This window comes from Falco punctatus (genome assembly GCF_963210335.1).
Source record: "Falco punctatus genome assembly, chromosome: 13".
In the NCBI taxonomy this organism is placed as follows: Eukaryota; Metazoa; Chordata; class Aves; order Falconiformes; family Falconidae; genus Falco; species Falco punctatus.
This window is the reverse complement of record NC_137593.1, coordinates 1,951,331-1,976,879: the sequence shown is the minus strand read 5'-3', so window position 1 is coordinate 1,976,879 and position 25,549 is coordinate 1,951,331. Positions and strand designations below refer to the sequence as shown.

Here is a 25,549-nt window from a genome sequence, read left to right as displayed (position 1 = left end):
CAGGGCTGGGAGGGTGTTGGATAGCAGCTGTGAGTAAGTTGCAAAGAGGAATGGGGCCCGGGGCTTGCCTGTATGCCTTTTGCTGGCATGCTGCAGGGTACTGCATACCGGCTGCCACAGTTCCTTGCTGGGGGTGCCTGCTGGCCCCGGCTCAGGGTGCCTAAGCCACCCTCTCCCCACACTCGGCACGGGTGCTTCAGGGACTGGCGCTGGGCTGCAGTCCCCTTGGAGCACGTCAGAATTCCAGGCTGGTACCGAGGCACCTCCAAGCTCTCTTGCACAGCAACACTTGCAGTCAGAATATGCCTATATTTAAAACAAACAACAAAAAAAAGACAGAGGAGGGATGAAGGAATTTACTCACTTGTACTTGATCCCTAAGTAGTATTATTACATATCCTTGCCAAAAACTGGTTTTGATTCATATAGGGGAAAACACTAGCAAATTATATTGCCAGTCCTTCCAGAAACTAGCTAAGGCTTAGAGCATCTTTAAAATCTCCTAGTTCAGACTGTGCTCGATTCCAAAAATAAGTGACAGAATTATTCAATTATGTTGGTTAAAAGGAAAGTTAAACAAAAGCCTTACTCTAATATATAGTACTGTACAGTATGGGGGAACTTTGCTTATAATGGTAGAAATCCCAATTTCTGTCAATCATTGAACAAGGTATGCCCGCTTACACTCATAAATGACCTGGTAACATGAATATTCAAGTCTTCCCTTGTTTCTAATTAACTGGTATTGAAAATATTCTGGGATAATGGCATCCCAGCCTATACTTATATGCCAGTATACCCTGGCAGTGTCCATCCTATCTACTTTTATATGCCAGTTTTCTCTCGGTGCTACAGGGACAGACAGCTTATTGATGACAGCTATAACTAATGATTTCAAATTACCAGTTTATTTTTTATTTGCAAATGACTTGTGGTCTAGCAGTGGCAGTATCTGTGTGTATTTAATGTTGCTGTTGGTTATATCAGTAACGAAAAGCTTGCCCGTATATTATCAATTTAATTTCCTCCTTTGCTAGTGAGACTCTTGGTATCTTAGCATCCTTTCTCTCCCTGTCCTGCCATGCCTGACTGGGGATGACACAAAAATAACTGCCTTAATGCTTTTCTGCAAAATTGCATCAACCCACTAGATGGCAAACAACCACTTACAAATGCCACAGATACAGCTGTCTTACACAACCAAAGGCACATCAAATTCACCACTGCTAAACAGCTAAAGGAATTAAATTTCTGCTTATAGTTAACCTCACAAGCGAAGCTTGTCCAATAATCACTAGAAAAATATCTTATTAAAAGCTCTTTTACGTTCATGGATTGTGAGCTGCAATATGAGCTTTCACATAGCTCAGACCACAAGCTATGACCAGCAGCATATTCAGCATCATCTCTTTCTCGCAGGAGCACTGAAGGTGTTTTTCAAGTAAGTTTCCACTTATTCTAAGAATATATATACTTTCACTTATCCAGTGAGTTACTTTTGGCAATGTGATCTATAAACTCCAAGAGGCTGTGCTATTTTTCTAAGTTGCCTCACTATGCCCATAAGGACAGAATTTCACGCTTTACTGCAATCCGTGGGAGATCTGCCACTGACTCAGAGCCCAGTAGAGATTTCACTTAGATGCTGTAGCAGAAATAATGTCCCTGACAGAAGAGCAGACATGACGAGGCAAGGACCTGATGGACCTGATCTTTCTGCTTTGAATCATTGTCTGGGGAGGAAAAAATAGAATAAAAGACCTCTTGTGGTTAGCAAGACACTTGAAAACGCTTTAAAGCGGAGAAAGCTTGGAAAAATGTGAAGAGATGCTTGAACAGTTCACAGGCCATTATAGCAATTCCTACAGTGAAAGAAGGCTGTCTGGTATGTTTAACTCACCCCCAGAACTACCACGTCTCTGCTCTCTGCCCTCCCCTATGCACCAACTACTACTTTAATACTTGGATGCTAGTGGTAATAACTTGTTCAATATTAAAAGCAGCTTTTTATACTTATATACACAAAGGGCTCCTCCTCAGGCTAAAGAGCAGTGGAAGTTCTTGCAAAAAACTCAAGCTGCAGAGCAGGAGAGGGTGTGCAGCCCCTCGGGTAACCCTCGCTCCCCTTTCAGAGAAGCTCTGAGCAGCCCAAGAGCCCTTTCTGGTAACTCCTGCAGGCGGATACCGCTGCTATTGCTAAACTGGCTTTACACTCATTTTGAGCTGATCCACAGTTCAGTAAATGCAAATGGTGAAGCAGTGAAAGATTTGCGTGATATTTATATGAGATGAAGCATTTCTGTACTGACTATCTCTTTGTAGGGGAAACACCTGGTGAAACTGCTGGCTGATTGCAGCTCAATGGTTTCTAGACCATGCAGCTGCTCCTGCAGTCTATCAGATAAAGTTTCAGGACATGGTCACCCCCCCCAGCCCTGTCCCCCTTCAGCAGGATGTGGTCCTGTGACTTCGGTGCACTCGCTGCCATAGCACAGAGCCTCTCTCAGGCTTGCAAACACGCGCCACAGCCTCACCGTGCCTGAGGAGCCCAGCTGGGCTGATGGCCGTGCTGCAGCAGGGCTGGGAGTCACCTCTGCCTCCCGCTGCAGCTCAAGGTGGCTGTCAGACCAAAGCGTCTCGCTGCAGCTGGACCAGGGCTGCTAATGCAGAGTCTGAATGGGCAGGAAACAAGGCAAGGCTGCCAGTGCTCTGAGCCTATACAGCATGCCTCTGTTGGGCAGTTCCTGGGTAAAGCTGTTCAATCTTAAACAGATTTAACTAGGAAATACTTGCTTGGGCTCAGTCTGCTAGCAAGTACTAGACTGGTGCTTGCATGGCCCAGGATGAGGATAACATGTGTGATGCTTGGGTCTGCAGACTGCAAGCGTCACAGCTAGTAACAACAAAACCAGACACTACACTTGCAGCCGCACTTGGTGGCTTGTCCGTGCCTGCACATGCTCCTTGGCTTCCCAGGGCTGCATGTGCATTGCTCTGCTTCAGGAGAGAGGGGTAAGCCCTCACCAAGCTAGCATCATCTTTCTTTTTCTGTCCTTTAAACCTGCAGACTCATGATGCAACCTCTAAAAATAATTCAGGCCTCTCCCTGTAGTGACAAATATCCTCCTGTGTGAACCAGAGCTAAATCTGTCTCCAATGTGTGCCTTTCAGGATACAGGCTGTTCTTTTCTGGCCCATCACTGCTTGCTTCTGTTCATGCTCTGTGCTAGCGGCTCTGCTGTGAGTTATTCCAGGTCAACACCTTGACCCTGTACTTCCTTGTTCACACGCCTACAGCTACCAGCCTGTTCAGCTGTGATATATTTGCAAGAACCACATCTGCATACAGGGAAGGTCAGCACTGGAGGACTGCACGCAAAGGACAAACTCAGGCACATTCCCCGTTCAGGTCTTTCACCATCATGGTGATGCAGGGTGCAAGAGCCTCTTGTTAAAGCAAGGGCCTGTGCAGTGAGTCTGGGGAGTCTGTCCCATGCTCAGTGTCATACTCCCCCATTTGCTATTTGCCCATTTTTTTTTTACCTCCAGAGACTATCGGACCATCGGTAACTTCCCTGGGATGGATCTGAGGCAGGTGCTTGTACAGGCATGCATACAGAGCATATCACTTCTTTAAAGTTCGTGGTGACCAGCTGGTGGGGATAACATCAAGCCTAGTTGTGCATTCCCCAACCCCCCAACTGCCAAAGCAGGCTGGATGTATCACTGACCTTCCAGGGACAGGCTGCCCTGAGGGATGGGGAGAGCAGAGTCCCCTGCCTGCTCCTGCAGTGTCAGCTCTGCCTCGAGCTGCAGCACACCTCAGGGACATGAAATAGCCTGTTTTTCATGTAATACCCCTCCATGTATTACCTAATAGCGCGGAGTTAAACCTGAGGTACAGCAGAAAGCGCCTGCTTCTCAGAACTACTTGGCAGCAGAGACACCATCACATCACTGTCGCACATTTTGGGTAGTTATTGACACTAGTGCAAAGCAATCATTACACTCTCTCAGATCTGCCTGCCTGCATTTCACACATAACTTCAGCTGCTTGTGACCACGTGGTCCATGCCACAGACAAACATGACATGTAGAAGAGCTAAGCCTGCTGAGCTGCTTGCACCCAGCCTCACAAGGTGCTGAAGCACAGGGCTCTAGCCTTAAAGGTCATTATCTTCACATTTTGGCCATTGGAACATTTAGAGAGACAGGCAGGCTTGTGTTAAGGCATAAAGTTCCCATGGTTTAAGGCATCACTGCCCAGTCAGCTGCTGTCCCCATTCCTCTGACAGGGTTTGGCACCCCCAGTCTGAGAGTTGTTGGAGCAACCACACGTAACCTTTTCCACCTCGAGGTGCTATGGAACAGGTTGGGATTAATCTGGGAATTGTGATCTTGCCCTAGCGAGGGAAGAACTGGCCTGGCCTTGTGGTGATGGTGCAGTTGCAGGCCGCCCTGCCCTTTCTCAGCAGTTGCCTACCGCAATTCAAAGGCCAGTGTGTTAACCTCAAGTGTCAGTTGTAGTTGGACACATTTATCATTTTCAATTTCTCAAATCAGTTTACTTGAGGCACATAACTTGTGTGCAGATAAAATTAGCTCTCCCTGATCTGCATCTGAATACGACTTTTGCTGCTGTATCACTGTCTGACCATGGTAAGATCTGATAAATCAAATTCCACATGCTTTTGCTTGAATACCAACGTCTCTTAATGAGAAAACCAGGTGTGAGTTTTAAATGTGCTGGAAAACAGGTTTGAACTAAATTGACTTGAACCATGATGTTCAGTTTGCAAATGCATCAAACTGCTGTTTGCAAATAGGTGAGCTGGTGAACATCAGTCCATAGGAAAAGCTTACAGCTTTTAATACACGGTGAGCATTCCATATTTACTCATTTTCCAAATGCCTTATACTTCTTTGATGGAAGGCTAAGCAATTAGTGTGTATTGTGATAGGAAACCTGAAGCCCTGAATCCATAAACCCAAAAAATGAGAGAGAGATGCAGGCTTCGATTAGCATCCAAATGCTGCAGAGCCTGCACTAAAGTCTTCTGAAAAATCTATAAAATGCTTTTAGAGAAATGTAGCTTTACTGAGAAAGCAAAAGGCAACAAATATTGTATCCTGAGCATGAGATTTGAACACACATATTCCAGTTCAGCAGCATATTTTACATTCTAGATGACAGTATCCTCAAAAAAAAAAAAAAGTTTGTTTTCACACGGGAACTTTTTAACCTTTTCTTGATGAAGACTTTAAGCCAGTCACAAGCTGTAGCTTCACTGGAATAAGCAAGAAATGAGGAATGCCTCTGAAACCGGCAGAGAGCGATTTAGGGAGTAGAAGGTAAAGAATTGGTTAACGTGAAATGGAGAAACACACATATAAACGGCTGTATTCATAATTACACTTCTGGTTTCACACAAAGTTATTTATGGTAAAAACTGCAGGATGTAACTTAACGCTACTGAATTCCTCTTTTCTCTTCTGCAACCAGTGAGTAAGAATGTAAAGAAATCACCCTCTGGGAACAATTTCAAATTAGCTTCATTGTTCCTCTGAGCTGTTAATTTAGAGTCCAGAATTGGAGTCTCTATAAATCTTTTATAGAAGTACCTAACTAATTTCTCTACAAGTTATAATTTGACAGAGTAAAACACCTGTTTCTCCAGCCTGAGTAAATGTCACTGCCAAGTCTTTTGGTGCTAAACTCTTTTATATCAATGCAAACCCAGTATTCAACCTATACTGGAAGTGTACTTGCCATCAGAAGTCCTATTAGAGCTGGTAACACATATTTTATCACCAAGACAGGCAATTCTAGATTCTTGGTTAATTTCTCAGATTCAGCATGAAGAATTGCAGTCAATCTCCTAAATGATTTAATTAAAAGTAATAATCAACTTTCTAAAACCTTCAAAGTAAAAAATTTAGTTGAATACAATGAGTAAATTGATCTAATCATAGTCTCCAGTCTTTTAGTCTGGTCTGCTTGATATGATAGCAGAAACTGTCAGGTACCATCAGCTCATGTCAAAATATTTTGCTACCTAACTTCCCGTCATATTGTTTTCTTACATACTGGCATCTACCATCGTTTATGGAAGTTAGATTTTCCTGTCATCACAGATTCTTATTTCTCCAAGCAAATCCAATCTATTCTGTTAAGGCAATTGCATGTTGCAACTTGCAGTTCTTTGCCAAGAACCTGTTCTTGTATTACCTCTTGTGAAACATATGCTGACAAACCTGTAAAATCCTCAGGGGATTTTAGGCACTGAGGTGGGTGGTCTAATTACCTACTAGGAAGAGGTTTTAGGATCTCCTAAAACTCCCTTCCCACGAGGCTCACTCAGAAGCTGGTGCTACCTTCTTTTCAGCTCAGCCATCCTCTGGCCAATGCAGTTTATCGCTTAGCTTTGAAGTCTGGAACTGCAATGGGAAGCCTGGAAGAATGAAACAGCATTATCAGATGCAGAAATGTGTAAAGGTATGGATGTAGGGCAGACAGCACAGATTCAGAAGACATGATATGCTGCTACATCCCGGTCCCAAATTGCATTTGTTTGCTCGGGTGAAGCTGGCGAACCGTTCCCCGCCAAAGGCCCATGCTCTGGCGGTGCCCCCTGCCAGCTCTGTGCTGCTCGCTGCTCACTGCTCGGTGTGGGAGTATTGGCAGCTGCAGGCTGCTGAGGAAGGTGAGGAGGAATGATCATGAAAGGCTGGAGGCAACAAGGCATCAATGCCAAATCTACTTGGACATCAATGTTTCAAATGCTGTATGTGATTGTGGGCTTTTATGTGTGAACGTATGACACCAAACACACTTATTTTACCGTCAGTTGCTATCTGTGTACAATTGATTTAAAGAAAGAGCTTCCATGAACTGTACAGTTCCAGGCCAAAGAGCACAAGAGAATTAGGCTCATTAATGCACTCATTCATGACTCAACCAGCAGTTATTGATTGCCATTGTTTTCCAGCAGTATACTGTGTCCTGGCAACAAAGCAGGAACTTGCTATCCTACTTTGTTAACAGGTTTGTCTACTGTGCGCATCTGGGTGCACTTCTGCAGCAAGGGGGCCAGTCACATGGACGCTACCTCCTGGATTGTGTTGCAAAATAAAATATTAATGTAACTCCATGTTTACCAGTTTGGAGACATCAAGTACCAGCCACTGCAGGCTGTTTGCCCTCTATTTTTAATCATGCTACAGAAAACATGCTGGCATAGCCAAGACCTCCAGTTGCGTAACAGTTGAGGGGACAACGCATTGCTCAACTTCATTGAATTAAAAAATATAGATACTAAAACCATCAAGAATTGTTAAGAAGTTTGAGCGACCTAAGGAAAATCAAATACACTTCTCTTCAGGTTTTTAAAACATCCATGTGTAACCTGGAAAACCGGAGCGAATTAAAACTGATACACTATGGGTGTGTGCATGGGGAAAAAAAAAAGTGGGCAAATTCCACTGCAATGAGTGACACTTGCTGCTCAAATTACTCAGTTTTCCTTCTTTCCAGTCCATTTAGTACACATTACTAACTGCTATGAAAACAGAAAAAGCTGTTTGCCTTCTGTAAACACCAAGGAACCTGGTATTTTCACCTCCAGAATAATTTAAGGGTTACAGAACTGAACCAAACATGGCAATTTTTTTCCAGCTCCCCTTTTTATTACTATTTATTTAATCTTCAGTACATTCAAGGGGCTGTAAATTGCTTTTGCCATTGCAGAGATGCTTAGCACTAGCATTGTGTGTTTACTGGACTTTTCTTGGCTCTGTTAATGCAACACATAAGACTGTGGCAGGTTTCTAAAGGGCCAGTGACATTCCAGGTTGGTGGTGGGATTTTTTAAATCTATGTAAAATTGTTTTTAAAACCCCAGTGACAGGACAGTACATGGCTAAAGGGAGGAAGCTTGTGAAAGGACCAGCACGCTAACCTGTCCAACTAACTAGAACCACTGCTGAGTCATGAACCTACAAGTACAGCACCTCCCAATTAAATCCTCTATTTCTATAAAAAGCACTACATCAATGATAGCTACAGACTGGCTCTTAAACCCCAAACTATAAATGGAAAGGGATGGCTCAAAAGCAAACATCGTGTACTGTGGTGATCTTTCTGAAAGACTTCCTTGTAAAACTAGGAAAGTTTGACTAATCGTTGTGACTGTGACACAAAATAAGGTGCTATACCCACCGCTTCTGAGGAAGAGCAGACCAGGCCATGTGTACCTCAGCCTCCTTCAGCAATGCCATTCCTGTGAAAGCCTGGCAGATTAGACTTCTGCACCAATTTTTCTTGTTCCTGATTAACAATCATGGATCTGCATCTCTCTACAAATGCTTTTATCTTAGGCTCTCTTAGCACAACAAACCCTGGATGCAGTGAACTTACTCTGACCCTTTGCCCAATTAATTATTATACTGCAACTTGGCCTGGTTCCATGGGAGTTAGGCAACCTCACGTCCTGCGAGCCCTGTGCTCTGCTCAGGTTTGCTCATCCTCAACGACCAATGGAAAAAGAAATAATAAATCTTCCCTCTGCCCTCTGCAGAGCTGCAACCCTACCCTCCCTGCCTGTCCCACAAGGTCAGAACTGCACTGATGGGCCCATCTGAGTGACAGGTGTCCTATGCGCATGCATGAAATTATCGTGGCTAGATAATAGTGAGCTGTCCTCTCTAGCAGATCCTGTGGGCCCCAGGCATGCCTCTTTTGAGATATCCCCTGCTGCAGCATAGTCATGGTCTTTTTTTTCTTGATTTGCGGTCCAGTAGCTGTTTGAGAGTTGCTGCTGGATGATGGATGATGCCAGTGCTGTCAGGCATGCTAGCTCAGCGGAGAGGGGTTATGAGGCGAACGCGCAGGCCGCTGGGCCCTTCTAGGCTGGGAGAGCCTGAGCGAAAACAGCTGTGCTCACGCTGAGGAGAAGAGCTCAGAGGCACCCCTGCGGGGAGCTCCTCCCTGCTCCCAACCAGGCCTGCGCCGACCGGCCCAGCCTTACTTCCTTCCCCAGACAGGGGCCCGGCAGGGACGGCGGCTGAGGGGACGGCACCCCGCGTCCCCACACAACATGTCGGACAGACGCCCCGAAGGGGGCCTGCCACTCAGGCCGAGCGAGCCAATCAGCTTCGGCAGCTGCCGGTCGGGGCGGGATTTCCCGTTGAGTTCGCGTGCAGTCACGGCGCGGAGGGATACGGCCAGGGGGGCGTGGTGCGGCCCTGCCGAGAAGTGGCGCTGCAGGCGCCGGGAGTTTCCCGCTCGCCGCGTCCTGGGGTAGTTACGACAGGCGGGCGGGTCGCGATGGGGTCTGCTGAGGCTGTGGTGGGGCCGCCGCCGTGTCCGGCGGCACAGGCGCGTGTCGCCCGTGCTGAGGCGATGGCCGGAGGTCCAGCGTGTGAGGCCGCCTCGCCGTGCTCAGCGTGGGGACGGTGCGGGCACCCCCGTGTCGTCCTTCCCGAGTGTCCCGGCCCGCTCAGGGACCTTTTGCAGCCACCCCCTCGGGAAGAGGAACAGCCGGTGCCAGAGGGGGAGGGCAGCTGTGCTGCCCCGGCCAGGGCAACACACTGATAGATTTTTAAGAAATGGTGAAGTTGAGCACAATGAAATCCTGGTGCCGTATTTGTGCAGTTCGCAGGGTGGTAACCAAACGGTCCATGTCTTGTCATAATTATTTTTAGGCAGCAGGTAACATTGCAGTGGAAACACTTCCGACAGTATCAGTATCCTGGGCCAATGAAAGAGGACTATTAGTAGCGCCGAGGTACATTTTTATTGGAAATAAACACTGTATGTGGCACGCCTGTCATCCGAGATCAGTGGAGCTACCATACAGCTACCTACAGTACCTGTTTTAGAGTTTTTTTTATTAATATCCCTTAATAAAATTAAGTGGAAGGTTAACTATTTTGCTGGAGGTATGCTTCTAGTCTGGTAACAGCCCACCTTCTGTCAGTATTGTACTACAGCCATCCTGGTTTATTTTATTACTCATTTTATGGGGTTTTTCTCCCGCATGTGATGCAGCGCAAGCACCAAAGGCCTACAGCAGCTCCTGCTCGCCTCCAGGGCACGAGCTGCTTCACCGATACAGTCCACACAGTTCTCCTTCCCCTTGCTGCTGTGAAGCACACAGTGCAGTTACTTTTCAGTTTAGTACCTTTTGGAGCGGATGTACAAAAACCCAACCAGTAACCCCAGCCGCCGCCCGGAAGCCTGGGGGCAGCTGCGGTGGAGCCGCCCCCTCCCCACGGGCGGGCCCACGCGTGTCCTCATTTCCTTCCCCGCTCGCCAAAGGGGATCCTCGCCTCAGGCGAGGCACGTCTGACCCGTGGCGGCCCGCGGGGACAGCCGCGCCGCCCCGCTATCTCCCGGCGAGCCCCGTCGGGGTGGCAGCGCCGGGAGGTGCCAGTGCCACCGCCACCGTAGGCACCGGGTGGGGCGGGCGGACTTTTTTTTCCCGGCGTGCCGTGCGCGGGCGCCGTTGTGTGCTGCGTCACAGCGCCAGCCGCGTTAGTCTGTGCGTGGCCGGCTCCGGGTGCGGACGGGCTTCGCCATCATGGCATCCGCCGCCACACACCCGGCTCCCCCCGCCGCCGCCACCGCTAGTGTTGGTCCCCCGCCGGCTCCCGCCGCTCCGGGCATCCTTATCGGCGACCGGCTCTACTCGGAGGTGTCGCTCACCATCGACCACTCGCTCATCCCGGAGGAGCGCCTCTCGCCTACCCCCTCCATGCAGGACGGCCTAGACCTGCAGTGCGAGACCGACCTGCGCATCCTGGGCTGCGAGCTCATCCAGGCGGCCGGCATCCTCCTCCGCCTGCCTCAGGTGGGTGCGCGTCCCGGGGCGGCGGGGAGGGCGGGCGCCGCCATTGTGGCGCGGCGGGAAGGGCGGGCGAGGCGGCCGCGCGGGGGGTGGCGGCGCCAGCTGGTGCCTGACACAAAATGGCGGCGCCGGCGGCTGGGCCCGGTGACTGACTCCCGCTCCTTCCTCCTCCTCCCCGCTTTGCGTTCATAGGTGGCGATGGCGACGGGGCAGGTGCTGTTTCATCGGTTCTTCTATTCGAAGTCTTTCGTCAAGCACAGCTTCGAGGTGAGCGCGGCACGGCCCGGCGGGGAAGCCGGAGGGGGGAGACGGGCGGGGGAGTTGGAGGAGCGGAGCGGGCGCTGTTCTGGGGACCGGTGAATTTGGCTAGCCACACGCCAAACGGGACGCTCTCTTGGAGCGTTTAGGCCACGGATTTTTTGCCCTTTTCTTGTGTAATTTTGGTCTTTATGAGATTAAAACCCATCCGCTTATAGAAACGGGTCTTCCTTTCAGATTGTTGCTATGGCCTGTATCAATCTCGCATCCAAAATTGAAGAGGCGCCTCGTCGTATAAGGGACGTGATCAACGTGTTTCATCATTTACGTCAGTTAAGAGCAAAAAGGTAAGATTAGCTTTGTTGTGAACACAAGCATCTCTTGTCACTAATGTACACTGCAGTTTTCAATTCACAGTATTTTTCCAGGCTAAGTTCAACGACCTAAAATTGAGAAGGGAGTGCTCATTGGCTGCTGTGTAGGCAGTGCAGTTCAATGCTGACTTCTTCTACCAATAACTCTTTTTTTTCACTTGGTAGACTCGTTGTCATTACTTACATACTCACAAGTATTGGTTCTAGTTTGAGGTCCATGGTTGTAGTTTTAGGTCTGTTGCTAACTGATCTTTGGTGTCTTGTTCTTGTTCTTGAAAGGTTGTCTTAGGTGTGACTAGCCAATTAGTGGGTTGCTGTATATTCTCCAAACTTTTAACCACGTTCAGTAGTCCTAATGCTTTGCTTTTCTTAATACGTAGCTGTCCAGATGTGGTTATGGTGCCAATAAAGTATTGGTTAATAAAAGATGGCAGCTGAACTTTACCCAGTGACGATAGTGTTACCTTTTAGAAAAACCCGTTTTTGAAAGTGTCTGAGAGAGCGTGGTTTGGCCTACAGTGTTTGCCGCTTTAATGACACCGCTTCAACAAGGAATGTGTAATTGAGTCTTGGAAGCTGAAGGCATCTTTAATTGCAGAAAGCGAGACTTGTGTCTTTCACGGTACTGTGTGCTTGTGTCAGTGAAGTTGGAGTGTAAGCTTACCTGATCTGTGTGCAGATCTGGGTAACTGCTGAATTGTAGAGCTGTCTTCAGTTGTGAGTGCCTAATACTGCTTTTTGTGTGTAAAGCGATGTATGTTTTCCTGTGTAAAGCAAATTAACCTGACATATTGGAACAAGGAATGGTTGCAGGGAAAGAATTTTATAAATTGCTATTAGATGCAAAATGCGTTTAAATCTGTCATGCAGCGGTGTTGGTCTGTGAGATTGGAGACCTCAGCTATGATGAAGTAGCTTTACTTATAGTGGCCAGTTGCTTAAAGTGTAAGGTAATCCATAGTTTACAGAAAGGATTTTGGGTTTAGCTAGATTCTTAAATTGACACTTTCATTCCTCTATCACCAGGTTACAGCAGGAATTTAAAATTTAGTGTCGTGTAACCTTTTATGAGGAGTGGAAATCCCTTAGGGAAACGAGCCGTTTGCTTCTGTTGCATCTAAAACTTCCACTTTTAATGATTTGTGCTCATGTTTTTCCTAGTTAGTTTTAGATAAAAGAAGAATGATTTGGTGTTATACTTTGGAACTTAGCTTTGCTGGTTGGTTTGTCTGTTTGCTTTTTAAAAAGTTGATATCCCTGGTGGCCCCAAGAGAATTTTGTGAAGTTATGCTGGATGTTACTCGGTGGTATTGTTTCTTACCGCAGTTGTGATAAGGGAGTCTGGTTATGGGGATTATTGAAGCTGGTTCAGTGGTTCAGAATGTTTTGGCCTTCGTCCAGGAAGTGAAGGTTAATTATTCGTATGCAGTGCTTTTCTTTGCAATGAGAATATGAATTAGTTGTTTCTTTGTGCTGTGCGAAGGATCAGAGAAACTGAACTTAACCTGTGAACTTAAATCTTTCCAGCTAGCCTGTTCCAAATCAGAATGTCACTTGTGCATGTTACATGGTGTCTAAAATGCATCATGTCAAGAGAAATCGTGCACTCCTACCCATTATTTTCTGGAGAAATGGGTATTGTTGCTCTGAGGTTCTGAGTGAATCTGCATGAAAGTAATCTTAAAAATGCTGTAGTCTGAGATTCAGACTTGCCTTTTTTTTTTTTTTTTTTAGCAAGCAGGATGTAAACGTTTTTCTGTACTTTTTACAAGATTACAGTTACATAATCTGTACACGTTATTAACTTCAACTCTTTTTTCCCTTGCAACCGACTATACAGCGACCAGCTACATTTACCAAAGCCTGGGTGATGTGGAGTGGTACATAAAGATGAAGCTGTCGTCATGGCAACAGTGAGTGAAGTATCGAAAATCCCCAAGGAGAAGCCAGTGCTCTGAGAATAGGTCACTGGAATCGGGGGACTAACAGGTTGGCCGCTGGTGAACCATTTGGAAGAACTCCTGTATCTTGTTATAAGCTTTTTTCTTTGCTGTCCAGGTTTTTAGAATACTAGCTTAATCTTCTTTTGGTTTTTTGTTTTGTTTTTTTATCTGATGCTAACACTTAGGCTCTAGTTAGTTTCTCACACACAACCCAGCACTGAAACAAGCAGTCGGGCTGCTATAATTTCTTTTTGCCTCTAGTCTAGTATTTCTGTTAACTGAAGCTCTTAACCTGCACATGAAGTTTGAGTAGTTTGAGTAGACTTGCTTGCTTTCTTGAACAGTTTTGGGTTCTTGGTTCCACTTTCTGGCTCTGTATAATTGCAGTTTGAATTCATAGTAAAATATGCCTTCACAAGGATACGGAAGTCTTGAATTGTAAAGCTTTTTATACAAATCATTATGTAAGCAGTCCCTTATATGTACGTGTTTGCAGATCTGGGAATTGCACTGGAATTTTCTTTTTGTAAGACCTGTAGTCAACTGAGTTAACTGCTAGGTGGTATTTCTAATACTGAGAAGTAAGAAAAATCTAAAAAAGTGTTTTGGACAAGCATACTTTCGTTTGGATCTTTCACGAGCATATGTCATGTAGTACTGCATGTAAAAATGTTTGTGCATGGAGAAAAAAGCTCGTATTATGAAAATACTGGTTTTTAAAAAATTGTGTGCCGAAACCACTGTGTTCTGAGCGAAGTGCAACTATTGTTTAACATGTAGAATGTAGTTTGAAGTTGATTTTATTTATCTTAAATGTGCCTGAAAGCTGCAGAAAGTCCTTACGGGACTGGAACCAAATGTGACTCCTGTCATTGTGTTATCTCACAAATGTTGGTTTGAGATGCTCAGTCAGCTGTTCTGTTGCAGCAAACAGGTTCATGCAGTTGTGTTGGAAGTGGCCTGTATTAATAATACATACTACTTAGTGTTCCTCAAACTGTTCTATAAATCTGTGGTGCTTGTATTTACGATGTTGGACACAAATATAGAGCTTACTTTCTTCTCTCTTATTTTGACTAGGGTAACAGAGATCTGGTCTTTAAAACGAGATGCTGTTGTTACACTGTACTTGTCAGAAGTACTTCTCGCATTATGAACAAAACTACATGCAGGGCACTTTTCCTCCAAAGTATTAGACATTACAAAGGCATCAAATTTTAATATTACATCAAATGAAGATGTAGCTGTATCAATGTAGGTTTCATTTGTCAGGGGGATTTTAAAAAAAAAAAGGATACTTGTAATTTATTTATTGTTACAAACACATTACAGTGTGTGTTAATCTTCTGGGTTGTTACGCAATCTCAAAATCCCTATGAAGTTTTGTGACTCTGTGTTTGGTTGACTTACCTGAACGGGCACTGTGTGCATTCTGTTCCTAAGTCTAAAGTCTTGCCTGGAGCTCTAGTGCTGATCTGTGAAAACAGATTCAAAGTAAGAATTTATAATACTAGTTGGCTATATAGGGCTTGAAGCTTATATTTTATATATAAGCTTATAAATTATTTTTCTCTTGTTTGCTACTTGGAACTAAAATGTTTGGACTGAAAACTTAAGTGCAGCAAATGGCAGTAGCACAAAGTTCCTCTTTTTTTCTTTCCTCAGTAGGAAATCTAAGAAATTTTCCAGAGGGAAATCTCTGAAGCTTCCAACATCTAAATAATTGTGCATACCAACACTTTGGAGTTTGTGGCAGAAGTGCTAAACTGGTAAATCTTAATGCAGTGGGGAACTTGATTTCTGCTGGTAATAAGGTGCAGTAAGGTTTTCCACAGATTTTTATTTTGCATAAGTGGAAAAAAAGGCTGCATTTGTCTTTATTTCTGGAAATACAGTCTGGATAATCTGATGGTTTTCATGGCTTCCTTAGATCTGTAGATCTCTCAAACTTTTATCATAAGTGAACAGAGTAACATGGAACCGCAGAGTAAAGCATGCTTCCAGGTGTCTGAATTCTGAGTTTCCTGTCCCTTTGCTGTTCAACATGTACAACCAAAGTATGAACTGTTTGTGCTGATCCTGTGGCCCTGTAGAAGGACAGTGGAAAGCTTGAAATGCAGTAAGGCTCACAGTCTTCCCTGTTGCACTTCAAGTTACCCTATTGTGTTTTCATAATACTGACTTTCTTACATAGCTTTGAGAATGCAAAGACATGGATGATAGTAACTCTCCAGCAGGTTGTTGGGTGGTCCCATGCAGTCATGTTGTCCTGCTGTTGATTTTTTCTTTTTGACTGGAAGTCATAGTTGCCTTAACTGTTTCATCCCAAGATTTTTCGTCTCTTATGCAGTGTTCTGCTAACAAGATAAGCTGAGCCTGGACACCTAAACTCACTCTGGATGATGCCTTGCAGATCCTCTTAATGCCAGTGATCTATAGATAAAATTATATAAAGTAGTATTGGAGGAAATGTTATATAAACCCAGTATAGCTAGTTGAAATGGATTGAATGTGAGACAATTTCTTGGATTTGAAGAACTTCAGCTTGGTTCTTCCAGTCTCTGTGTTCAGACAGCCTTTATGTGCTGCAGTGTTCAGATAAAATCATAGCCTCTCTACCCAAGTAGTTACTTTACAGAAACTTAAAAAGATTTTTTTCTTTTCCAGTGAATTTTGGGGGGACACCAGAACCAATCAAACGGAAGCCCACATTCTGTCTTGGTTATGTTTAGAGCAGCTGAAATCACAAACTTTGCCCTGATGAGTAACATTAATGCTTAATTAGAGAAGTTACATTTATGTAACGTGGAAAAGATGGCATTTTTTTAGGAGACCAAGGTAGTAAGACTTGCACTTAAATTGTAGGTCCTTCAGCACCAGGAAGCTTCAGTGGTTCATCTCAGACCTCCTGGGAAGTGCTTCTCAGCCTGTTGGGAAAAGCAGGGGGAGCTCACACTTCAAATGCATGGTTATACAATATGGTGCTTGCATTAGTGAAGTGGGTCGCTTGTTGTATCCTTTAACCAAGGTAGTAATCATCCTTGTATGTGACTGCAGAAGTCTTCGCATAAATTCATTATTGAAGTTAGGAAGCCCCTCAGCTGGCCTCGTAATTGACCCCGGGGTCTTGAGTCCAGGGGTTTTGAGTGCGTTTTTTCTTCATCTGTGTTCTGTCAGGGAGGAGAAGCGTGATCCACTTGTGGAACTTGCGTGGAATCAAAAAGGACAAGTTAGTAGTGAAATTCTTTGTCTGATAAAATGGAACCTGTATTCTGAATCCACTTTGCATTGCTACTTTTGTTCTTTGAGGGTAATACAAGATAAATTGGTCACCAGTGCTTGGGGTACACTGGGTGTATGATGTGAACAAGCTGTTTTATTGGAGTGTAACTAGTTGCAAAAGCATTCTGCTTTGGAAAGCATCTGGAGTCTCTGAGGCATACTGCAAACAGGGAAAAAGGTGATCTGTCTTTAGGTAGAAGTTTAAAATGCACGATATAGAATGTTGAAAGGTCAAGTCTAAGCACAGACAGAAAAGAATATGAATGGAGTTTGATGCTTGTGCATAAAGTATACAGCAAGTTATCTTAGTTAAAATTTAAAAAATGCTCTGGAGAGTTCAGGTGTTGGATTTGGAAGGAATTAGGAATTGATAGTGCTAGACTTGGGAATACTTCTTTGTGAAATGAGTTCTTGTTCTGCAGATGCAAATAGCAGAAGTGGCACGATACCCACTGATCAGTGGGTCAAGCATTCAGAATCACAGGCAGATGTGACACCACTGCAGAGGTTTAAGTCTTTGTTTTACTAGGCTTTTTGTATGTCACGGTAGCAGGGCGGCCTTGTTCTCTGAAGATCTGAATGATCTTGTCTTCCAATGCATGGGGAAACTGCAGTTCATAAAGCACAAGCTTGCTACTTTTTTATCAGTCAGAAAACCTAGCCTGCTTTTGGTTTGAAGGCCTACCTAGCAAAGGCAGTTGTCTCATGTTCCGACCCCCACGTCTGTTGTGAAGTGTAAAGGTTTCTTTGAGGTCTTTGCTGTAAAGGTGATTTTCATTCCAGCAGCTGGGCCAGCATAGTCTGCATACACAGTAGCAAAAAATTATTTTTTTTATCTTAGCCATCTAATCTGTAGTTGGTCAAAAGCAGAAACTAAACTAGTTTATCTAAACTTGGACAGCACAAGATTAATGCTTAAACTTGCTTGCAGGAGTTGAAAAACGGTTTCTGTTGCCATTAGTTGGTTGGAAGGGAAAACAGAGATGCCACTGTTTTTGGATATGCAAAACAGTTTTGATTTTATTTCTTGCAAACTATAGGACTCCAAGCCCCCTGATACTTGATCAGAACTACATAAACACCAAAAATCAAGTAATCAAAGCAGAAAGGAGGGTACTGAAGGAGTTGGGATTTTGTGTTCATGTCAAGCATCCACATAAGGTGAGTTGTCAAAAATAATATAATTGTAAATTCTATTCTGCCTTGATGGCAGCATTGTGAGCTGTTGAACAAGAAACGCAGGTGTTAAAATGACCTGGTTATTTCTTCTCTTTATTCCTTAGTAGTTATAATGAATGCTTTTGGCAGAGTGCTTGGGCAAATAGTCATATTAACTTCGTTAGAAATTGCTTCCTTGGGACGTGTTAAAGGTGACTTTTTGAAAAGCATAGAAAAGTAGTAAAATACAGAATTGTCTGAATATGACTGGATGATGCATGAGCTTACAGTGTATGTATGCTTGGAAAAGGAGGTATTTGTTTTGGCATACTGCTTGATTATACTGTTGCTTTATATGTTAAAACTGAGTCGTGGTTTTCTTTTTCTTCCCCCTCCCCCTCTTATTCCTCAGATCATTGTTATGTATTTACAAGTCTTAGAATGTGAACGTAATCAAACCCTGGTACAGACAGCCTGGTAAGTTGTAATTTTCCATTCTTTTCCTAGCCAGGAAAATAGTAGCAGAAATAACAAGCCTGACGATCCATATGCAAAGCAATGAGATGTAAGTTATTACACAAATACATGCTTTTAAAATACTTTAGTGCTTGTTTCTGCTTACTATTTTCATGGCTTGATTCCAACGTAGTAGTGGAGAACTCAATTTAACTTTGTTCTTTTTTCTACTCTTTAATTAAAGGGTAGTCCATGATGGTAAGTCATAGAGCTCTGCCCTCTGCACCTCAGCCCATGACCTGGGGATGGCCTGTTTGGCTGCCCTTCTCTCCAGCCAACCCAGTGCAAGCTCTCATCCGAGATTCACTGAAGTGGTCCATATCCATCGGGCAGCATCTTCTAGTTCTGTCTGGGTGTCAAAAGGATTTGTATATTTGTTTTTAGAAGTAACTGTTAAAAAATGTTTCTAAATGTATTTGTTGCCTAGCTACTGTATACTGTAGTGTATTTAAAGGACACATGGGGTAGATTTTCTGCCAACACTTACTTAGTTGACTTAGCATTTGGCTAAACTTGAGGTGTTTTTTTTTTAAAAAAAAAGTAAATTACAGTGCATGCAGCATGTTCACTTAGAAGCCATACTGGGCATGGTTTTCTGTAGAGTCAATACTTACTGACTGCTGTTCATTTCTTTCCTGTAGCACAGTAACATAGAAATCGATGGAGGTCTCTGCTGTTTTTATGTATCTCTTGGCATGTGTTGCTTGGTAGTGCCACCGTGGTGGAAGAACAGTAGCTTAGTGAAGTGGGAGACCCATTACTAACTTGCAGGTCTTTTTCCAACACTCAGTGAGCAAATTGGATGCTTCTTTCTCTGGATGAAGTTAATGTGGCTCGAGACACTCATAAGATTCAAATGCAATGTTTTATGAACTTTATAGGTTGCATCTAGCCTCTGGAAAATGGTAGGTTAAAAATGTACCATGCTTTCATACTTGCATTTGAGTTTTAAGCATATTGGGTTTTAAATATGAGAATGTTTATGTTTAAAGCGAACAGCTGGACAGATGAAAAGTACTTGTTAGATTTTTTAACTCAGTGGACACTTCACAGTATAACTTAACATACCTACCTAAGGAAGTAGCCATTACATACGATTACTTGCATTGGGGTTTCAAAACAATGGCAATGGTGCAAACTTTGTTACAGAAGTAACAATATAGACATCAAATACAATAATTTGAAAGAAACCAAGTGTTCAATATAATAACAGAAAAAAAAATAAAGTCAATTGAGTCTCCAGTATTGCTACCCTCTAAATAAAAATACGTAAACTGGAGATCCAGCCTTTCATAATTGTTTGGGTTTTTCTTGTTGTTTTTTTTTTTTTTGTTTTTTTAGGAATTACATGAATGACAGCCTTCGAACAAATGTGTTTGTTCGCTTTCAGCCAGAGACTATAGCATGTGCTTGCATTTATCTTGCTGCTAGGGCTCTGCAGGTGGGTATTCATCTGTCTTTAGCATTGCCTTTTATTGCTAGTAATTTGGTTTCAAGAAAACGAAAAAAATTTAAACAAATGCTTGGTCTGTAATCTCTGTCGTTAAGCTTTTGGTTGTTCTATTTTCAGATTCCACTACCTACCCGTCCTCACTGGTTCTTGCTCTTTGGTACCACAGAAGAGGAGATCCAGGAGATATGCTTAACAACTCTTAAGCTTTATACCAGAAAAAAGGTAACTTAGAGATGTTCGTTCTTCGTGTTCATTTTCCAGTGCAGCTTGAGCTGTCTCGGTTGTCTTAAGATTAGGGGTCCTCAAACTTTTTAACCGGGGAGCCGGCGTGCAGATGAAGTGGCAGGCAGTCATCTGTGGCTGCCTGATTTCCCCCACCACCACCACACCCTGGCAGGGGGGGTTCAGTAAATACCGGGGGCCGGATTGAGGACCCTGGGGGACTGTATCCAGCCTGCGGGCCGTAGTTTGAGGACCCCTGGTCTAAGATATTTGGGAACACCTCATACAGATCTGCTAATTGGAAAGCCTCTGCTTTGTGGCTCCTCTGAGGGGCGTGTGAGAAGAACTTACAGAAGTTAGTCACATTATGGGACAGATGATTAAAAGATAATTGAATATTTTTCAGAAATGAGATGGAAGTATGAATTGCATTAGTTCAGATTCTTACCACATTGTTACTTTAACAGCCCAATTATGAATTCCTGGATAAAGAAGTAGAAAAGAGGAAAATGGCACTACAGGAAGCTAAACTGAAGGCAAAAGGTTTAAATCCAGATGGAACTCCAGCACTTTCAGCATTGGGTGGCTTTTCTCCTGCATCCAAACCATGTAAGTTTTTCTGAACAGAAACTTGCATAATACTTTTTGATGAGTCTTCTAAATCTGTGTCCCAAGGTGTTAAGAAAAAGCAGTGTGCTCCTTGAGCTTCTAGACAATTTAGGCTTTCTCACAGGACTAAGAAGTAAGAGAAATCTTTCTTTTTTTAAAACAAATTCTAAAACCAGTTCCAGTACGTTGAAATGGCAGATTAGAGGGGGAAGGGATGCTTTACTCCATACCTCCACAGGTGGAAGAGTGAGATATTAATAATACACACCCATAAGATAATGGTGTTACAAAAATGTCCAGACCCAGGAGTTTGTCTGTTACTGTGTTGTGAAGAGAGAGTCTCAGGATTTAATCTGGAAGGGTGATGTAGCAATAGTAGCCTTCATGGTTCCTTTTGCAGCAGGTATCTCTGAAAATCGCTTTCTCTGCCTCTTTTAATGTACATGTCATCTGTTAAAGTGCCGTGAAGGAAGACAGCTTATAGTCAGGAAATGGAGAAGGCAAAGTCACAGTGCTGGCTTGGCATTAGCGTGAATAAGTTGTGATGCATATCGTGAACTGGCCAGTAAATCCATCTGGACTCTACACTCTGATGGCTATTGAGTGAGGAAGCTGCGCTGTAAGTCCTGATGCAGCACCTCTGCCTTACTGTCGGCAGGCCAGATACAAATGCGTCGTTCTTGCATAGTAGCCCTTCCCTGAAAAGGTGAATCAATCTCTGGGCTACATCAGCTGTCTGTAGAGACAGATTGAATTCTAAACTAAGTGAGTTTTTTTTGTTAACTCGTATTTGTACCATTAATATAAAAATGAAATCTAATTCTCCTGTTCAGTCATTATTCTCTATGGTATTGGAAATTAACTGTCAGGGTAACAGTTGAAGTCACATATTTTGTGGGCCATAAGGGCAGCTTTTATTTTGTACTACTTGGGCTCCAGTGGACAAAATCTCTAACCAGCAGCTTGGCTTGAAGATAAATAGTGGTGTTCTCTGCCCTCCCTGCCAGCAGCTGGCTTTAAACTGTATATCTCCCCACGAGCATCTCATTGCAGTGTTCTCTTGTAGATGGAAAGATGGAATGAAATAGTAGCTTTTGAGTTCATATTTGTATTTTGTGCAAACACTGGCAAAGGTGTGTAAAGGATAAAATATGTTTAAGAAAGTCTGTGGATAAAATACCTAATTTTGAATTTAAATTCAATTCTTAGCTTCCCCAAGAGAAGTAAAAACTGAAGAGAAGACTCCAGTCTCTGTGAATACCAAAACCATTAAAAAAGAGCCAGAAGAGAGGCAGCAAGCTTCAAAGAGCCCTTACAATGGGTAGGTAAAAGTCTTCCTGATGAAGAGGATACTTCTGTAAAGATGGTTTCTTCAACTGAAGTACAGTCTACTTCTGAGCTAGTTCATGGAAGTAACAAGTGCCTCAGGTGTGTAACTTTTTCATTTATTTTTTTTCCCCCAAAGCATGAGAAAAGAAAGCAAGAGAAGTAGAAGCAGCAGAAGTGCTAGTCGATCTAGGTCAAGAACAAAGTCAAGGTCTCGATCACATACTCCTAGGCGGCAGTAAGTAGTGGATTTTGCGTTGGGTGGGGTGGGGTTGTGGGGCAGGGGCAGGGGTTTTTGCGGGATTTTCTTTTTCATCCTACTTAGTTCTCCGGGATATTTCAGCAGGGCTTTTCACTTTGAATAAGTAGGGTTGCTGCAAGTAGCCTGGAGGTGCTTAGTACAGGCTTTTAACTGCTGGCCAGGAAAAGTGTGAGACTTGGGTCTGGCTGTAGGCTCTCGGTTCCTGACATGAAGCAGTTCTGTTGGTAACCATGCCATTAACGGTTGAAGCTGTAAAAGCTTTGCTGTAAAATGGAAGCTTAAGACTATCCTAACAGCATGTGTACACGATGAGTCTGTGATGGAAGGAGTGTAAGGTAGCCTTAGCCTGTGTGATGATGTTCCCCGGGAATCCATTGTAAATGGGCGCAGTCTCTTGGGACTCGGTCCGCTGGGAAGGGGTGAGAAGTGCCATAGGGGCCAGATACACTGTCGCAGCTTTCGAAGGCGTGCGAGGACGTATCTTCAGCCAGTGTTACATGGTGCTCGCTCTGGCTCTTCAGTACTCTGCCTCTCTTCTGTGACTGGGGAAGAGGGGGAGCTGTGCAGGGTGATGTGCTGATAGCTGCTGGCTTTATGTATATCTATCTATCTATCTATATCTTTTTAAAGAATCTTCAGGCTGACATCCAAGTTGGAGACTGCCAGCTTGGATCTCAGTGAAGTGTTTCCCTGAGTGTTGCAGACTTGGGCTTGGGCTGATCACTGAAGGAAAAAAGGCAATAACCAGTTTGCAATTTGGTGTTGAGGGGAAGATGAAACAATTACAAGAAGCACTACATTCTGGGTTTGGTTTGGGCTTTTTGTTTTCAAAGGAAGTCAACTCAAAGGCATGTTCGGGGGGGGGGGGGGGGGGGTGTGTGTCACTCATTCATCAGCTCTCCCTGTGGAATAGTCTCTGACTTCTTCCTTCTTCCAGTAACTTGGAAATTCCTAAACGTTGATTGGGGTTTTTTTTCTTCCATGTGGAAGACTTGCTTTAACTTTTAGTGCTTTTCTGTAAGCTACAACAATAGGCGGAGCCTGTCTGGGACATACAGCTCAAGGTCAAGAAGCAGGTCCCGCAGCCACAGTGGCAGCCCTCGCCGACACCACAATCATGGCTCGCCACACCTGAAGACCAAGCATAGCAAGGAAGACCTGAAGAGTGCAAATAGACATGGTCACAAGAGGAAAAAATCGCGTTCACGTTCTCAGAGCAAATCCAGGGATCATTCTGATGCTGCCAAGAAGCACAGGCACGAGCGGGGACACCACAGAGACCGGCGCGAGAGATCCCGCTCCTTCGAGAGATCTCACAAAGGCAAACACCACGGCAGCAGCCGGTCAGGACACAGCAGGCACAGGCGCTGAGGCTTTGCTCCTGCACCAGATTCTAGTTCAGTCTGTATATAATAAAGGGACTCTATTTGCAAAGAAAGGAACTGAATAGGATTTGATTAATTTAAACCCAATATCTGATTTTTTTCTAAAACATGTAGAAGACTTTTCTTTTGGGAAAGAAACTGTTACCAATTTTTGCACATAATACCTTAGCAGTATCGGATTGGTTGGAAAACAGCGATAAGGCTATATTGTATGTATTAGAGTTGTGTATTGTTTATTGATATGAGAACTGGAGAGTGAGTTTCTGTAAAAAGGCAAAATGTACCTTATTTTTATACAAGTCAATTGCAGACACTTATATTTAAGTATAGTTATTTGTTTAAACAATGGTGGATACTTTCTTACACTGGTTTTAGTCTGCATGTGTTAAAAGATTTTTACAAGAAATAAAATATAAAGCTTTTTTTTAACTGCCTGTTGCATGTCAAATGTATTGGAACTAAACTGGATTTTCTTAAATGCTGTTGCTGTGACCAGTGGATGCAGATAGGACATTGGGGACGGTGATGTGCTGCTCATGTGAACACAGGACTCGGTCTGTGCCCGTCCTAGGGGAGGCAGGTCTGCCCCTGACACCCGTGCAGCGCTGGGACCTCTGAAGCGTAGTGGGGGAACCTGTGATAGCTGCCTGGCACAAGCCACAGGTAGGCTACTGGTGGGGGCTACTCATGGCCCGGCTTGCCTCCTGGCTGCCCCCGGGGAGACGGGGATCCCTTCCCAGCCCACCTCTGGCAGAAGCAGGTGAGTTGCTGTCACCTGCTGTTTGGCTTGGTTGTGCTGGAAGCGCAAAGTAGGCAAGTAGTGTCCCTGGGGGATCACGTTGGGGAATTTTTATTTCCCTCCTGTTCCCGCTGGTGGGGTGAGGCAGTAGAAAGAAAGATCCTGTTGGTGGCGGGGCTTGGGGAAACCGGCTGAAATGGATTGTGTGCGCCCCAGTGCAGAGCGGAGCGCTTGCTGCGGGGGATCCGAGCGCCTGGCCGTGGTTGCAGGAAAAGGAGAGGTGAAATAAATGTGTGAGGGGCTGGGTTTGCTCTCCAGGTGCTGCTCGGGGGGGGGTGTGTGTAAAGAAAACCTGAAACGTGAAGGTGTGAGGTGTTCGCACTCCTCGGCAGGCTTTATTTGCTATAACCGGGAGTCCCTTCAGGGGTGAAGCTACTAATGCAGCACAAAAAGACCTTTGCTCTCCCCACAAAAAGATCTCTGCTCTCCCAAAACGCTTCTCACAGTTTAACTGCTCTGGCTGAGGGGGGCTTGGCAGAGGGCAGAGCATGGGAGCAGCCTGAAATGGGTCTGGTGTCCTGCACGGCTGCGACTCTCCGGCTGCGTGTTCTGCAGCCCCCCGAGAGGAAGGAGGAAAAGGGGGTTGAGCAGAAGCTTGGCTGGAGCTGGCATGTGCCCATGGGCGGCTGCGAGCATCCTGCCAGCCCGTCCGCCGCTATTTTCTAGAAACAAAGTGTTTTGAGAAGAGGGAAAAGATAAATGGCTTCCTCTGTTTCTTCCTTACCTCTGTGGGCTGTTTTAATCTGCAGTGACTGTATTTCATGAGTTTGTTGCTTTTAGGAGAAACTGATTGTTGCTATGGAAATTAAAGCAGCTTTTTTCCCGGCTATGTGTATTTAGGTAGTCCAGGGCAGTGATAAAAACCCAGTGCTGGAGTAGCAGCACAATTGGCTCGGGCTCTGCTGAAGGTCAGTTTGTGCACTGAAGTGAGACACGAGGGCCCAGCTTCTCTGTGTGTGTTTATGCGTGAGCACTAATTACCCTCCTGTGCTTCCAGTGCCCCTCGCTCCAGAGCCGACGAGCAGAAGTTAACTTCCATGCGAAGTGTGAACATCTGGAGACATTGAGCATCTAGACACCATCTGGCGCAGATCACTTCAGCAGTGCTTGCAGTC

The 25,549-nt window shown here is 44.6% G+C and overlaps 1 protein-coding gene across 1 annotated transcript; it reads left to right on the top strand.

Annotated features, from left to right (window-relative positions):
• Positions 1 to 10,299: 10,299 nt before the first annotated feature.
• Positions 10,300 to 24,064, top strand: CCNL1 (cyclin L1). Its single transcript, XM_080410230.1, has 11 exons — positions 10,300 to 10,850; positions 11,040 to 11,114; positions 11,343 to 11,452; positions 17,745 to 17,865; positions 18,275 to 18,339; positions 19,720 to 19,819; positions 19,949 to 20,053; positions 20,521 to 20,662; positions 21,872 to 21,983; positions 22,128 to 22,226; positions 23,273 to 24,064. Exons 1-11 carry the CDS (start codon positions 10,581 to 10,583, stop codon positions 23,619 to 23,621), a joined length of 1,548 nt encoding a protein of 515 aa, XP_080266356.1. The 5' UTR covers positions 10,300 to 10,580; the 3' UTR covers positions 23,622 to 24,064.
• The last annotated feature ends 1,485 nt before the right edge of the window (positions 24,065 to 25,549 follow it).

Coding starts and splice junctions, on each gene's coding strand:
- CCNL1 (XM_080410230.1), top strand. CDS start 10,581: ATGGCATCCGCCGCCACACACCCGGCTCCCCCCGCCGCCGCCACCGCT. Junction 11,115..11,342: donor TCGTCAAGCACAGCTTCGAG/GTGAGCGCGGCA, acceptor TCTTCCTTTCAG/ATTGTTGCTATGGCCTGTAT. Junction 21,984..22,127: donor TCAAAGAGCCCTTACAATGG/GTAGGTAAAAGT, acceptor TTTCCCCCAAAG/CATGAGAAAAGAAAGCAAGA.